Here is a 15,196-nt window from a genome sequence, read left to right on the forward strand (position 1 = left end):
CACACACATGCATGCACACACAATACTCAAAGGACATCAAAGAAGAGAAAACTAAAGAATGTAAGAGCTGAGCCTGGTGATGGTGGCACATGCCTTTAATACCAGCACTCGGGAGGCAGAGGCAGGCGGATCTCTGTGAGTTTGAGGCCAGCCTGGTCTATAAGAGCTAGTTCCAGGACAGGCTCCAAAGCCACAGAGAAACCCTGTCTTGTAAAAATAAAAAAAATAAAAGTAAGAGCTGGAAGATTGGAAAGCTTCTGTGAAGTGTCCTCTGGACGTGATCTATCCGTTGGACACATGAACTCACAGCAGCTGGGTTTACCTACACAGGACCTGCACAAGATCAGCCAGTTAATAATTCCAACCCAGAAGGGAAGGAGAGTCACCCAGGTCACACCCACAGCTAAGGAGCTATCAGCAGTCAATGGCTGCTGTGGAAGGGTGAGCCGCCTTTCTTTGGGAGGTACAACTGGTAGGTTGCCCAGGCCCTAGCGGATAGCCCACACCCAAGTTTTAAAGGCCATACTAACTGGATTCAGTGGGTTATAAAAAGTAAAACAGCCAAGTGTGGTGGTGTAGGCCTTTAATGCCAGCACTGGGAGGTACAAGCAGGAAGATCTTTGTGAGTTTGAGGCCAAACTGGTCTACATATAAAGTTCCAGGCGAGCCAGGGTTACACGGTAAGACCTTTTCTCAAAATAAAGTAAAAGTAAATCTAAAATTAAAAACAAAATTTAAAAAGAGGACATGAAGCAGATAAGATAGCTGGGGAAAGGAGCAGGGAGAACAGGCGTGGATATGGGATCAGGATATATTGCATATGGGTGTGAATCTTTCAAAAAATATCCAAACAAAAATAAAGAGAGCATCTAAAGAGCCTCCCGCCAAACCCTGGTGCTCCAGAAGTCCTTCATGTGCCTCCTCCAGGCATCACACAGCACCACTGCATCTGGCTCAGAACCCCACACATCCACTGCACAATCCTTCAACACAGCCTCTTCTGAACAGGGTCTCCAAATTTTTCTCATTTCTATCTTGCGTCCCAAAACTGAGTTGACCCTTGCCTCATGCCCACCAACCAGGGTCTTTCCAAGTCAAAGTAGACAGGTAGCACCAGTCTTGTGATGTCTCCAGCACAGGACAAAGTTGGTGGCTCTTGTATGGAAGGGACCAGAGTTCAGGCAGAACCTGGAGCCAGAAGAGCCCCCCTACTTAGGGGAAGGAAGGCTCTGCAGGGATGCCACCTTGGAAGTGACTGACACCGTGAGATCATCACGGAATCTATGCAGACAGTTTCCAAGCAACTCTCATTTAGAATATTCTAGAATAATTGCTCTGCTAGGCATTCACAAAATTATTCCCAATATAAAAAGAAAAAAAAAAGAAATTGAAGATCTAATTCTGCTCCAGCTGGATAGCCAGCAGAGCCCAAAGACAATGAAGAGTGTGTCTGGAACATATCCTGCCTCCTTTTTCCACATAGAGAAGCCAATGTCCCACAGCCCTTGCAGCCACTCCCTTCAGCCAACTGAAGAGAGACAGGGATGACCAGGGAAAATGCTAAGAGCTTCCCCTTGGGTGGGTTTCTATACCCAGACCAAAGACCACCTGCTCTGAAGGAATGCATGGGGGCAGCTGCTGCTGCTCTTAGCCCACTTCTTTCTCAGCATGTCCCTCTGGAACAATCCTTAGCCTCACCACTAAGTCTCTCACCTTGGGTGGTGCCAGGAATGATAAAGAGAATAAAAATGAGGCTAGGGAGATGGCTCAGTTGGTAAAATCCTTCACATACAAGCATGAGGACCTGCGTTTGATCCCCAGTACTTGTGTTTAAAAAAAAAAAAAAGGCATAGTGGTACAGTTATCCCGGCACTGAGGAGGCAGAGACAGCCTAACTGAATCAGAGAAGCCCAAGTCCTAGTGAGAGACCCTGTCTCACAAAGCAAGATGGATAGCTTCTGGGCGACATCTAAGGTTAACCTTTCGCCTCTACACACATGCGCACATAGACCTGCACACACAGGATAAGAGAGGATGCAGAGTACCAGGACTCTTGCTGCCTCCAGTCCTGCACAAGGCGGTAGTCCTGAACAGAATGGTGCATCTCCACACTAGACAGTTGCTCTCAAGGCCCTTGACCGTGGACATAAAGTATAGCACCCGCACACAGCTCACAGCACACACCTGGGATTCTGAGAACTACAAGCAAGTCAGCAAGAAAGCAGAGTTCACTTGGAGCACAGACCCCGGAGGAGGCCTGACTGTAAAGGGCTGGGCAGGCACATGGCAGCCATGAGTCACTGCCAACCTGATCTTTGGGGACAGTCACGGGTCAACTTGACACCCTGCATTTGCCCTCAAATTGGCTGAACTGCTTCTGCTGTTGTTAGGCTGTTGGAGGGCTGCAGCTGGGTTTCCTCCTCCAAACCACGGCTTGGTGTCTGGTATGCCACTGTGAGTGAGGCAGTGTTGAAGAAGCTCCTGGAGCTACCAGCAAATTGTTATCTGGAAGCAAAGTTCCAGCCGTGACAAGGAGAGGCCCATGCTTGGCAGGTATCCACACACAGAGGACAATGCTCGCTGTGAAGGGGGCCCAGCCAAGCCAACTCATCCACATCTGGGTAGAAACCAGATGTCGACAGGGCTTACACAGCAGTTCCTCTGCAGTCTGAGGGACTACTGGTAGAACCTGCACACTGTGTTTGTCAAGACAGAATCGTTCCTCTCCTCAATGCCCAATCATGAGAGTCCTGTAACATATGTCGCTCAGCCCCACACAGGAACACATCCTCAAACTCCCAAACACACTGTTCTAGGAAAACGGTTGGTTTTCCGGGAGCTGACAAGCATTGGACAAGCTTCTGACACCCAGAACTCATGCCTAAGCCTTCTAAACCTGTGCCTCCTGCTAAACAGTGGCCCAAATAAGCTTTCCAGGGTCAAGGTACAGACTATATCCCAAGGCTTTGCCTAAGGGTTGACTGATATGTGGGAGGCGGAAAGTCACTGTCTACAACTGGGCCAGATGTGGTCCCCACTCTTCCACATCCACTGGATAAGGTTGCAATCTGCCAATCTCAGGCAGCATAATCCATGAACATCAGTACCTATAAACCTTTGTGTCTAACGACCCAAATCCACACCCACCTAGGAACATCACGAGGAAACTGATGTCCAGAATCTGGAACTAGTCAGTGGCAGGAGGGCCATCCAGAACCCTCAGTCCCACCCTATCATCCTTCATCCCTGAGAGGTGATAAGAGTCCCCCACCAACCCCATCTTCAGCAGCTAGAGCACAAAGGTGCAAACATGGTGGGTGGAAGACGCGTAGGTCGTTATGTGACAAGGTGGTCTACTTCACTTAACACTATTTGTAATAATAAGAAGGTCCCTGAAAGGAAGCATTCCCTTCATCAACTCTACATTACCAGGGGACAACAGTGGCCAGCTCAGAGCTTACTCTCCTCCCAGAAAGAGGCTCACAAGTGTCACTTCAGCCTTTAAAGAAAATGTCCAAGATCAGGGCCAGGGCCAACCCTTTCATCCAACTTCAAGGATATACAGATGGCACACAGCACATGCCAAATCCTTTCTCCATGCCTCCCCATGTCAATTCAGCCCACATATGCTCAAATCCAGCTGTTAGTACACTCCACAGTTCTGCAGAGAGCCCTTGGTCCTAAGGACTTGCCCTTTTCCCCAGATTCAACCCTACAATAAGCAGTGGACTCGCCTGTCCTCACTTCAACTGAGGGACCCTGTTCTCTCAATAACAGGGGTCAGAACACCTCACCCAGAATGCAATGACATAGCCAAGATCATCAGGATCTACAGAAGTCTGTACATTTTGTTCATTGGACACTAAACACCCCACATTCACCACTGGGTTCCATCTGTACTTAGACACTGTCCCTGGCTCCTTGAAAGCACTCCAGACTCAAGTACTTTCAGAATCAGAGATAGGCGTCCTACCTACAAGGCCAGCACTTGGGAGCACTCCCAGCACCTAGCAATCTCCATGTCAAATTTCTTCAGGCTGGCGACATTCTGTGGGCCCTCCTGAGTCTCCGTATTGATGACTTTACATATCTGACTCATTACATGTCTGACTCATGCTGGTGTCTGTAGAAATGAGGTTTCTCTGCTGGCATCTGGAATGCTACCCAGAGGGCTCCTTGCCTACTTGCTAATTCATTGTTTCTTTGCAGATGCAAGGGTGTTTCAAGATTTACTCTACACATAACCAGGGCAGAGGGACTGCAATTGTTCATCTCTTCAGTGTTGTTGAGTTATCGCTGAGGGTTTGAAACTGTGAGCAGGCCGGGGAAGAAACACAGGTTTCCCTGGAAACCACAACTCTCTGAGGTATTCCCATCTTTTGGGAAATTTCCATAAGATTTTCTGAGTCTCAGTCAATGAGGCTGCAGGAAGACCTGCTACTTGAGAGAAGCTGAGCACACACCACCGTTCAGTGATCAGGGTTCTTCCCCAAATGCCATAAACCATACCGTCAGAGACCAGACCTTGGAAGTCCAAGTCAACACCTTTCTTGTCTGCTCTAGTGAGGACCAGGCCTGTACCTACTCCTCAAATGACTCTCCAATTCCAACTTCCAGCCTTGGAGCTAAAAGCAGTTAAGGGGAATGAGAAAGAGCTACAAGGCAGCCTAGACACCATTCCACTGGGAAAGGAGGCCGATCTGGGCCCAAAGCACTCAAAGACCCTTGAACCTGATCCTGGATGTTGCTCTGACTATGAAATGGGAGGTGTTACCTAGTTGGACAGCCTCTGGCAATGGCTCTGGGACTCCTAGAGCCCTTATAGGTATATCTAGACACGGTGGACAGAGGGGTCTTGGTGATCAGCCCAAAGAGATGAGCCACGGGAAAGCCCAGAATCCACAGTACAAACCTTCATGACTTGGTTTTCCACTTAGCTGTTTTAAATGCCAATTTTTCTTCTAGCTGGCTGCTGGCCTGGATGTTGAAAAGACCAGGTTGTCCACACTCTCATTTCTAAGGCAAGCCACCTCTCTGCTTACACAGGAGAACCCTTTCAGCTTCAGTTTCCCCACCAAGCTCCTCTGGCCATGAGGCAATAAGGCTAGCATGTGGTAGGAGCATCATGACCCAGCAACCTTTCCCTATGTCCCTGAGTTACTTAGAGCTCCCTTCCAGTTCTCTTGAGCACAACAGATGGATTTGATTCCTCCAAGGCCCCCATAATACTCCCACCTCTGTCTAGATTTGTCTTTGCTGTGGCTCACCCTTGAAAAGAGCTAGGCAATCCACAGTGTCTGCCTGGGTGACCCCCGCCCCTGCTCCAGATGAGTGCAGAACTGTTTCTGAAAATATCTCTCACAAGCAGTACATAGTGGCATCACTTTGTAAAAGGCAAATGGCAGGGCCCTGTGGATGGTGGGTCCGATTGGCCTTGACCACCAGAGTCCAAACCAAGGGTGGCCACCTCTCTCCTGACTCTGGACAGCGGCTGACCTTCAGCGAGCCAACAGGACCGGACAAGAGGCTGGTAGAACTGCACCTCTCACAAATCAGGCTTTGATGGCCAAAGGCAGAAGGAAAGTAGCCCAGGGAAATCCAGCACAGCTTAGATGAGGACTCACTTCTATGAGCCTTGGCTCTGTTCCCCCACGAGATACCAGGAGAGGCTGCATCTTCCTTGGTAACTAATGAACAAACCAAATACTGCCTAGCACACAGCATGACCTAGTCCATGGGGGGTGGGGGGGCAACTGTCAACACAAGGGCTGAACGCAAGCTCAGGAATCTCAAGCCACTGGACTGCCTAAATCAGATAGAGGTCAGTGTGGAGGATTCCATGTCTGGAAGCTGGGGGGATGGGTCGTGAGCAAGATAGGCAGTCAGAGATGTGTCACCGTTCACAATGGGATCAATAGGCAGCCTAGAAAATATCACTTGGTTTATATAAAGTCCAGGGAGCCAGGAGTGGCTGTTACCGCCTTACTGATAAAAAGATAAGGCTATCAGGGGTTCTGAGACTAAACACTTGTGTTTGGCCCCAAGTTAGCACCAGAGATCCTCTGTTCTTCAATGCTCTCCCTCCTGCCCCCAACCCCCAGGCACCTCCCTGTGAGCCCTAGCCACAAAGTAGAGGAGCCAAGGGACCTGCAGCAGGCTGAAGCAGGACGCCTTCATGCTAGACGTCTAAACCCTGAAGTGTGCCCTAAAGTCAGGGGTTGCTCTCTAATGAACTGGGGCTGACGTGGGGATAGGTAAGTTGGAGTAGCACACAGAGTCCATAAAGCAAGGGCCTCCCATGCTGGACTCTGAGCTCTGTATGCTGCTGCTTTTAGGAATCAGGATGCAGGCAGCAGACACAGAGAAACTGACAAGTCAAACCCAGGGACAGGACAGGGCCCCATAAAGGCTACAGACTCAAAAGAAGAATCCTAGATAATGCTACAATCCTGGCTATCCACATCCAGCCCTGTGGACACAGGATTCCATCCTGTCTGTGCCCCAGGAGTCACCTGGGGCCAGGACCTGACAATCTACAGCCAACCACAGTAGCAACCCTTATGCCCCAAGACAAGGATGGAAAAAATGGCTATAGCTGAAGAACACATGGGCTCTTCCTTGGAGTAAATAAAAACACAGCACCCTGGGCAGGGGAAAATCAAATTCACCTCTCTGGAAGGGGTAGGAGTTGATTCATGGGCTGCTCACCTTGGCCAGCCTATCTGGAGAAACCTCTGCCTCGGGGAATCTCAGGACTGTCCACAGGAGTCCCCCCCCACACACACACACACCAGTTGTGGCTACCCTCTGCCCATCATTCTGCAAGGACCTCAGAATTTCCCTCTATGGACCATCCCTTGTCCCCAGACCTATCCAAACCACATACAGAACACTCCCAGACACACACTGGCCCACTCACAGGACACACATCCTGCCGAGGCCAGGACAGGTGAGCACCTTGATAGAGACTTTTCCTGAACATGAATCTCACTCCCATCCCCAAATGCTTCTCATACAAAATGGCCGAGTCTCAGTGCTCCTCCTCTGTTCCTGGTTCCACTGGAATGGGAGAGCCAGCGTCCTTGCACTGGGAGGTTATACACACACACACACACACACGAACACTCATGTGCGCATGAACACAGGGTTGCCCCTTGCCAGCTGTGCCCCAGGAGGAGTCCCAGACTTGGAGACAAGGACCAGTCCCTTCCAGGCCCAAAGCTGGCAGTGCTGGGGGTCAACAGTGGTCCCTACTGCTGGTCTCCACTTGGGGATTTAGAGCCCAGAATGTGTAGAGGGGCCATCAGCAGGTGCAAATGGGCTGCTTGGAGTGTAGAGGACAAGGTGAGGGGGCCTCCAGGAATGGGTGCAGGCAGCTGCCCTCAGCCCAGCGCTGAGGTGATGTGATGTTAGGTCCCCTCCCCATTTCTGCAACCCAGAAGCTCAGATGGGTAGCAAGAGGTTAGGAGGATGGATGAGAAGAAGCCAGCCCTCTTCACCACCCTTACTTGGTTGTCGGTGAGACCCATGGGTGCAAAGCGGCTGATGAGTTCAAACCTAAAGCCTAGCCGCCCTCCCTCCTCGCCGGCCCTTTGTTCCGCGCTGCGGGCCGTGGGGAGGGGCCTCTCCGGCTGAGGGGGGCTGGGGCACCAGCACATCCCGTCCTGCGGGGGAAGGGCTGGTACAACCCAGCCAGGCAGCCGTAAACGCCCCCCCCCCGCGCGCAAAAAAAAAAAATCAGTGACTCCAGAATGATCTCCAAAGTCACTCTCCAATCTCTGTCCTTCGCTTTAACCAGAGACTGCAGTGCCGTGACCCAAACCCCACGCCCACGACGCGACCCAAGCGCGAGCGGGGACACGCACACCAGGGCCCCTCAGTCCGCAGCTGCGCTCCCAATCAACCCACGGCCGGGCTAGGGTATCGCAGGCCCACCGCGCACCACATCGTTGGCCACTTACACGTAGGCGTGGTAAATGAACGCCCAGCCGCGGGGCCGCTCCAGCACGTTGTAGAGGAAATTCTGCAGCTTGCGGTAGAAGGCGTTGCGCTTCGGGGGCTTCCCGGCTCCCGCGCCACCCGCGCGCGGCTTGCTCAAAACGCTGCCGCGCTTGGGGGCCTCGGAGCCCGCGATGAGCAGCGCGCCGTCGCGAGTGGAGTCGGGCGCGCCGGGGTCCAGCCCCACGAAGCCCACCTTGAGCTTCTTCTCCCCGCTAGTGCCGGGGTACACGCCACCGTTGCGCGACTTCTGCACCATGGTGCCTGCTACGCCCAGTGGGACGCGGACTCAGCGGGGGCGGCGCGCGGGGGGTGGCGCGGGCCCCAGCCCAGGCCTCCGGTCCGGCAGCCGCATGGCCGAGGCGGCTGCGGCTCCGCGTTCCTACCTGGCCCGGCCGCGCGCGGGGACGCCGCAGCCGCCCGGCTCCGCGCGCGCCTCGGTGCCTGGCCCGCTTCCGCGAGGGCTCCGCCCGCCGCCCCGCCCCGCGTGCCTTAACCCCTAGGACGCCATTGCAGAGGCAGGCAGGGAGAGTAGGTCCAGGTGTACTGCCTCACTGGACAAGGCTTCCCACTCTCCTAGCCTCGTGATGCTTGACAGGGAGTCCAACCATGTTGTCACCTCTGAGAAAGGCAAAGCTACACAAGCAAGTCCTGTGACCCAGCTCCAGCTCTCTGAGGAATCCCAAAGTGGGTCCAGAGTGGACCTGGGGTCAAGAAATGGATCCTTTTGGGAGAGGATGATACTGACCATTGTCAAGTTGTGAGTTAAAGATCAGCCCACTAGGATCTTAGCTCTTAGCATCAAGCGGACCAGACATGGGGGCACCACCTCTTCACTGGGTAGGTATGCTGGAAGGCTGTAGAGGCTCTCCAAGAGTTAGCCTGAGCAGCCCTAGAACAGAATCCTTGCCTACTTCAGGCTTACTGAGCCAACTGGACTTGTTTAAGGGAGGTCCAGTTGGCTCAACCCAATCAGTGAGAGGAGGTCTTGATTTTTCCAGAGGAGAAAAGTGCTGCCCACTCCCTCCGCAGACTGGCTTTATCATGACCTCTGGGTCATCTTCTCCAAGCAAGTCTCTGTAAAGGAACTACTTAAGTCGAGCTGGAGAGATGGCTCGGTGGTTAAGAGCACTGATTACTCTTACAGAGGACCTAGGTTTGGTTCCCAGCACCCACACGGCAGTTAACAGTTGTCTGTAAAGCCTGGCGATGGTGGCTCACGCCTTTAATCCCAGCTCTCGGGATGCAGAGGCAGGTGGATCTCTGTGAGTTCGAGGCCAGCCTAGTCTACAAGAGCTAATTTCAGGACAGGCTCCAAAGCTACAGAGAAATCCTGTCTCGGAAAAAAAAAATTGTCTGTAACTCCAGTTCCAGGGGATTCGATGCCCTCTTCTGGCCTCCTTGGGCACTGAAAACATATGGTACATGTAAATTCATGCAGGCAAAATATACATACACATAACATAAAAATTAAAAATAATACTTTTTAAAATAACTAGATAAATGACCACAGCTCATTGATGACAACTTGGAAGGGCCTGGCTCATTTCATCCCTCCTCCTGGGACAGCAATTTTTCTGATTAGAAGTCAGAGACCTGAGGGACAAAGGTCCTGGTTCCCAAGAAGGGAAATGTGTTCCAAGAGGAGGCATTGAGAAGGGGGCAAGGTTCAAGGTTGTCTGGACTTCCATAACTTCATGTTCTCTTTCAGGGAAAAAAAAATATGGAAACATATCCTTGGGGTTGTTAGGAGCCATCAGTTAGGCCCACAAACTCCCTGGTGCTGCAGAGTAAGAACACACACACACACACACACACACACACACACGGAAGCTAATAGGGGAGTCAGCTTGGTGCAGACTCCACTACACTCCCCAGATCTCTGTTCTCTTCTCTACCAATGTTTTATGGACCTACAGCTTTGCTACATTTCAGAAGATTCTAGAAAGTGACTCCTTCATCGTGGCTTATAACTCCCTGCTTCCTCTGTTTAGGATGCCTTCCCAGCAAGCTGGATCATTAATCATTTATGATATTTTTTTTAAAATATCATGCCTTGCATACCTGTGGGCCATGCACTGTCAGCAGCTCAGTTACCAAAATGCCACTGGCCTCCCCAAGACCCAAGAAAGTGGGTCATGAACACCCAATCAAACAAGCAACAGGAATTTCATTTGATTTAAAAGTATATGGCAAAAGCTTACAGACTCAGGCCATCTATGCCAAGACTGCATCGACAGGATGCCAGAGGGCGGGGTGGGGGTGGAAAAATTCAGATACACACGATACCCAGCTCCAGCCGAGGAAAGAGAGCTCTGGTCCAGGCTGCAGGCTAGCAAAGTCATCATCCGGCTGGGCGCTGTCCCTTCAGCACCCGCTTCGCAACCTGACAGCTCAGCCTGTTCCCTCTCCTGATCCTGGTCAGCGAATGGGGGAGGATAGAGGGGGCTCCCCTACTCTGCTATCACTGAGCTACGTGGAGCAGGGAGGGACATCAGGCCATCAAAACACGGAATCACATTGGCTCCTGCTCTATCAAAGAGCAGTTTGAAGTTCATGCCAATGCCCATTGCTCTTGGAGTCCTCCTTCATATTCCTTCCTGGGGGTATGAGTTGGTGGTAAAGTGCTTGCTCAGCGTGTATAAAGTCTTGGGTTCCATCCCCAGAACCTTTCCAAAATTAATGTATTTATCCAGGCCTAGTGGGTCACACTTGTAATTCCAGCACTCAGGGGTTAAGATGGGAGGAATATCAAAAGTTTAAGGCCAGAAAGATCCTGCCTCAAGAAACAAGCAACAAGGAAGGGGAATGGAGAGATGGATCGCTGGCTAAGAGCACTGGATGCTCTTTCAGAGGACCGGGGTTCAATTCCCAGCACCAACAGGGCAGCTCACAACTGTCTGTAACTCCAGTTCCAGGGGACCTGGCACCCTCATACAGACATACATACAGGCAAAGCATCAATGCACATAAAAAACCAATCTTAAAGCAAAAAAGAAAGAAGGAATAAAATTCAAGAGGTTATGGCCACATATTTTCTACCTGGGTCTTTCTGAGTTTGTATCTTTGTACCCAGTGTCCCAGAGCCAGACACAGGTGAGGGTCTATAAGCCATGGTTCTTGTGGCTACTTGGGATGGAGAGCTACACACAGCTATACCAGTCAGAGGAATCCCAGCACTTTCTGGATGGAAACCTACCATTCTTTTCCATCCAGCTGAGGCTGGGACTTTGGTCTCAAGATGCCAAGCACAGGGAATGCTTGGGAAAAGATGTGAAAAGAATGTCCAGCTTCCATGATCTGTGCTGCCCAGACCATCAGAAGCCTCGAGTGAAGTCACAGAGAATATGTACAGACACTTGCCACCATCCAAAACCCCTGCCAGGAAGCCCAGCTTCATGCGTTCAGCACACTTGACTGTTACATAATAGCACTCACAGCCGGGAGTTTGGTCACCCTCATGCTAAGGGTCAGTGATCACAGTACATGGAGATGCTCCCCACTGCAGCCCTTCCAACAGAGACCTCCTTCCCAGCGAGATCTCAAGAAGACAGAACAGCTGCTGTGGACCAAAAGGGAAAACACTGCCAGCCGGGAAACAGACTCAATTTGGGGAAATGAGAAGAGACAGGTTCTCAGTCACTCTGACTGGGCAGAGCTGTGGTTGTTTTAATCCTATAATTTGGACAACAGGAAGTGCCCAGGCAGAAAGGGCCCCCTCAAAGGAATTTTCCACTATTAAGAAGGACTGCGTTGGTCTGGATAATGGAAAGCAATGAAGTGAGGGAAAGACAAGATGGGAAAGTGTTTTGTTTTGTTTTGTTTTTTTTAATCTGACAGGAACACTTACTGGTTGAAGTCAATAGGAATTTAATTTATAGTTGCTTCATTTTTTTAAGGACCAGAGCTCTCAACAACTGCCCTAGCCCCTGGCAAACTAGCTAATTACATGAGGAAGTGAACTTGTACTTCCCAACCACTGGCAATAATTTCACTGTGGTGACAGATAGAGACAGACAGGGAATGGTGGCAGCCCTAGAAGTGTCCAAAGAGGCCCCAAGACAACTTTCCAGGCTTCTAGAAAGCTCTGATCTCCCTCTTCTATGATAGTCTTATGTCTTTGTATCCCTCATTCTTCATTTCTGGACCACAGTTTTGTAAGTACCACCTGCACACCCCTCCTCACATCCTAGAAGCTGTGGCAATTTTCCCCGTCCCATTGAAGATAAAAGGTGAAGATTATAGCAGCCCCTTGATCCAGTGAGAGCTTGATACAGGCCCCACTGTGGAGCAATCCAAGATGCAGTGCCAGGGCACGTGTGTGCTAATATTTTCCAGCTCACAGCCACTCATCTGTGAGACTGGTTCTGCCACTACCTCTCAGACACAAGCACAGCACCCCAGTGACTGCCACACAATTTACAGGCAGTGCACTCTGTCTAGAATGCTGTTCCCTGTCCTGGTATTGGATGGACACTGTGTTTGAAAAGCCATTCATTCCACTGCCTTCTCTTCCAACCCAAGTTCCTTTTTGGTCTAAAACTTCGCACATTTGCCTACCGTATACTCATCTTCCCTGTGCAGTAAGCTTGGCTCAGGGTCTTATGACCCCTCACAGTTCACAGCCTAATCCACAGAGAGACTTGTCCACTTTCATCAGAGAATGGTCACTCTGAGCCTCCAGCCACATGAGCCCTGGAGGGCAGCCCAGGAACTACACGACTTGGAGCCCTTGGAGTGTACTCTGGGAGGGTGTGGGTGCCTGGAACTCTGTTCTCTAGTGATGCTCCTGCTGGCAGAGTGGTCAGCACCTGCCCACGCACAAGCTATCTGCTGCTGGCTCCTGCCTACAGCCAGTCCAGGCTTGCTATGGTGCCTTGCTTGACCAGTAGGCTTGAACAATGCTTTCCAGCCTGGGGAAGCACCCATGGGTCTTTGAGGTTCCTTCTGCAACTGGCTCTTATCCTCAGACAAAGTTAGCAAATGCCCCATTAGCAGATGACTTGAGAATACTCAACAGGAGCTTCAGCCTCTTCCTGTGACCCCTGTGGCTATATCCCAGCATCCAGCAAATTTGTCTTCCACTTTTGTCAAAGTCAATGTGGTACAATAAGGGCAGGGCCGGGCCATGCCTGATGTGGGAGTGTCATATATCAATCTGTTGATTTCATTGGTTAAGCAATAAAGAAACTGCTTGGCCCTCATAGGTTAAAATGTAGGTGGGAGGAGAAAACAGAACAGAATGCTGAGAGGAAGAGGAAGTGAGCTCAGAGAGGCCATGCTCCGCTCTCCCGGGCAGACGCAAGCGATGAAGCAAGCCACCAGGTCAGATATGCTGAATCTTTCCCTGTAAGACCGGAGCTACACAGTTTATTAGAGATGGGTTGATCAGGATATCAGAATTAGCCAGTAAGGGATAGAGCTAATAGGCCAAGCAGAATGGGCCAAGCAGTGTTTAAAAGAATACAGTGTCTGTGTAATTATTTCGGGGTATAAGCTAGCCAGGCAGCCGGGGTGCTGGGGACGCAGCCCTGCCGCTCCTATTACAACACATTCCTGCTACAAAGTGTGGCTCCCAGGAGCCCTGTAGCTCTTGCAGGTTGGATGACCTTGAGCAGCCCAAGGGCTAGACTCAATTTGTTTGAGCAAATCTTGGACTAGACTCAGTTTGTTTGTGTCTCCCAAGTTGGTTTGTTGAGGTCCTACCCCCAAAGTGATGGTGTCAGTTCAGGGCATCTGGGGAAGAGCAAATGGTGACAATGGAGCCCCATGGTCCAGTCCAAGGCTACGTAGGGAGCTGAGGCCTAAGTGCCTTCGCTGATCCCTGCACATGAGGCCACAGAGAAGGTTGCAGGTCCAGAGGCAGACCCTCCCCATACGCCTTAGTCCTGGACTTCCATCTTCAAAATGTCCTGGCTTTGAGTTCTTCTGTCACAGCTGCAAACAAAGCCCCCAGTCTCCCTCTAGCAGAAGGAGAATCACAGCCTCCTCTTAGAACAGAACAAATGGCAAAACAGCTTGACCTTCCTAGCTGTGTCTAGCTGCTTAATGACAGGAGAATGCCCACAGAGACCCAGGTCCAAGCATCCGCCTCCTCCATGGCTCTAATACAGACCTTCCCATGGTTACAGTAGAAGAGGGAACGCTACATAACCCAAGGCTGGCTCTTAAGAGAAAGACAGTAAAATGTGCATTGCAGGGAGGCTACCTGTCCCCAAAAAGAGTGTAATCACACTTAATACAGTGTTACAGTGTAAAGACACACCATCCCCACAAGAGAATGATCCAGCTCAAATGTCACTGGAGCTAAAGTTAAGAAATGGGGGTTAACTATATCCTTCCTTTTTTGTTTTGGGTTTTTCTTTATTTTTGAGATTGCAATATAATTACATCATTCCCCTTTCTTTTTTCTCCCTCCAAAGGCCTGTCATATAACCCTCCTTGCTCTTTTTCAAACGGTAGCTTTCATGGTCCTAGGAAGGACCATGCCAGCTTCCAAAGAAAGGAAGCAACCAGCTGTTGTGCTTTCCTGTCGCTTTAAGGGACAAGCCACGCCCACTCCCATTACCTCTGACCTGCCCACAGCCATCTTGGGCCCTTCCTTTTCTGCTTCCTTCACGTGCCTGCTTTTTATTATAAGGAAGACCTGGGAATGTTATGGTTTTGGTCCCTTTAAGAGACAAGCCACACCCATTCCCCTCCCCATCCGCTGAGGCAGGCTGATCTTCAGGCCTGAGCTCGCTCGCTTTTCCATCTTCCTCTCGGAGAGGCAGCTTGGCTTCTGCCTCTCTCCCCACTTCTCTGCTTTCCCCCCTTCTCTGTCTCTTTCTCCTCTTCTCTCTCTCTCTCTCCCCCCCTTCTCTCCCCCTCTCTCTCTCTCTCCCCCCCTTCACCCTTCCTCCTCCATAACCCCCTGAATAAACATTCAACCTCACCCTGCATGTGGTGTCTATCCATGTTTCTGTCTTCTGCCCACCCGCCCGCCATGTGTCTCCCTGCCTGGAACCAGCCATTGCTCGGGGACCAGCAGCTGTCTCTGCCTGGGGCCCACTGTCTGCCTCCACGCCACCACCGCTCAGGCCACCGCTCTGGGACTGGCAGCCATTTCTGCCTGGGACTGGCTGCTCCCAGAGCCCACTGCCTGCCACCACATGGCCCGCCACCACCATTTGGGACCTACAGCATTTCTGCTGCCTAC

General features: G+C 51.1%; 1 protein-coding gene across 18 annotated transcripts in view; it reads right to left on the bottom strand.

Annotated features, from left to right (window-relative positions):
• Kcnq2 (potassium voltage-gated channel subfamily Q member 2) overlaps positions 1-8,402 on the bottom strand; it is a 59,290-nt gene extending 50,888 nt beyond the window's left edge. For all 18 annotated transcript variants that reach the window (XM_075963358.1, XM_075963362.1, XM_075963354.1 and 15 more), the window contains exon 1: positions 7,962-8,402. In XM_075963358.1, the coding sequence (XP_075819473.1) occupies positions 7,962-8,257 (296 nt within the window). In that variant the 5' untranslated portion in view covers positions 8,258-8,402. The remainder of the gene's footprint in view (positions 1-7,961) is intronic.
• Between the last annotated feature and the right edge of the window lie 6,794 nt (positions 8,403-15,196).

The sequence above is a fragment of the Microtus pennsylvanicus genome, chromosome 2 (assembly GCF_037038515.1).
Source record: "Microtus pennsylvanicus isolate mMicPen1 chromosome 2, mMicPen1.hap1, whole genome shotgun sequence".
In the NCBI taxonomy this organism is placed as follows: Eukaryota; Metazoa; Chordata; class Mammalia; order Rodentia; family Cricetidae; genus Microtus; species Microtus pennsylvanicus.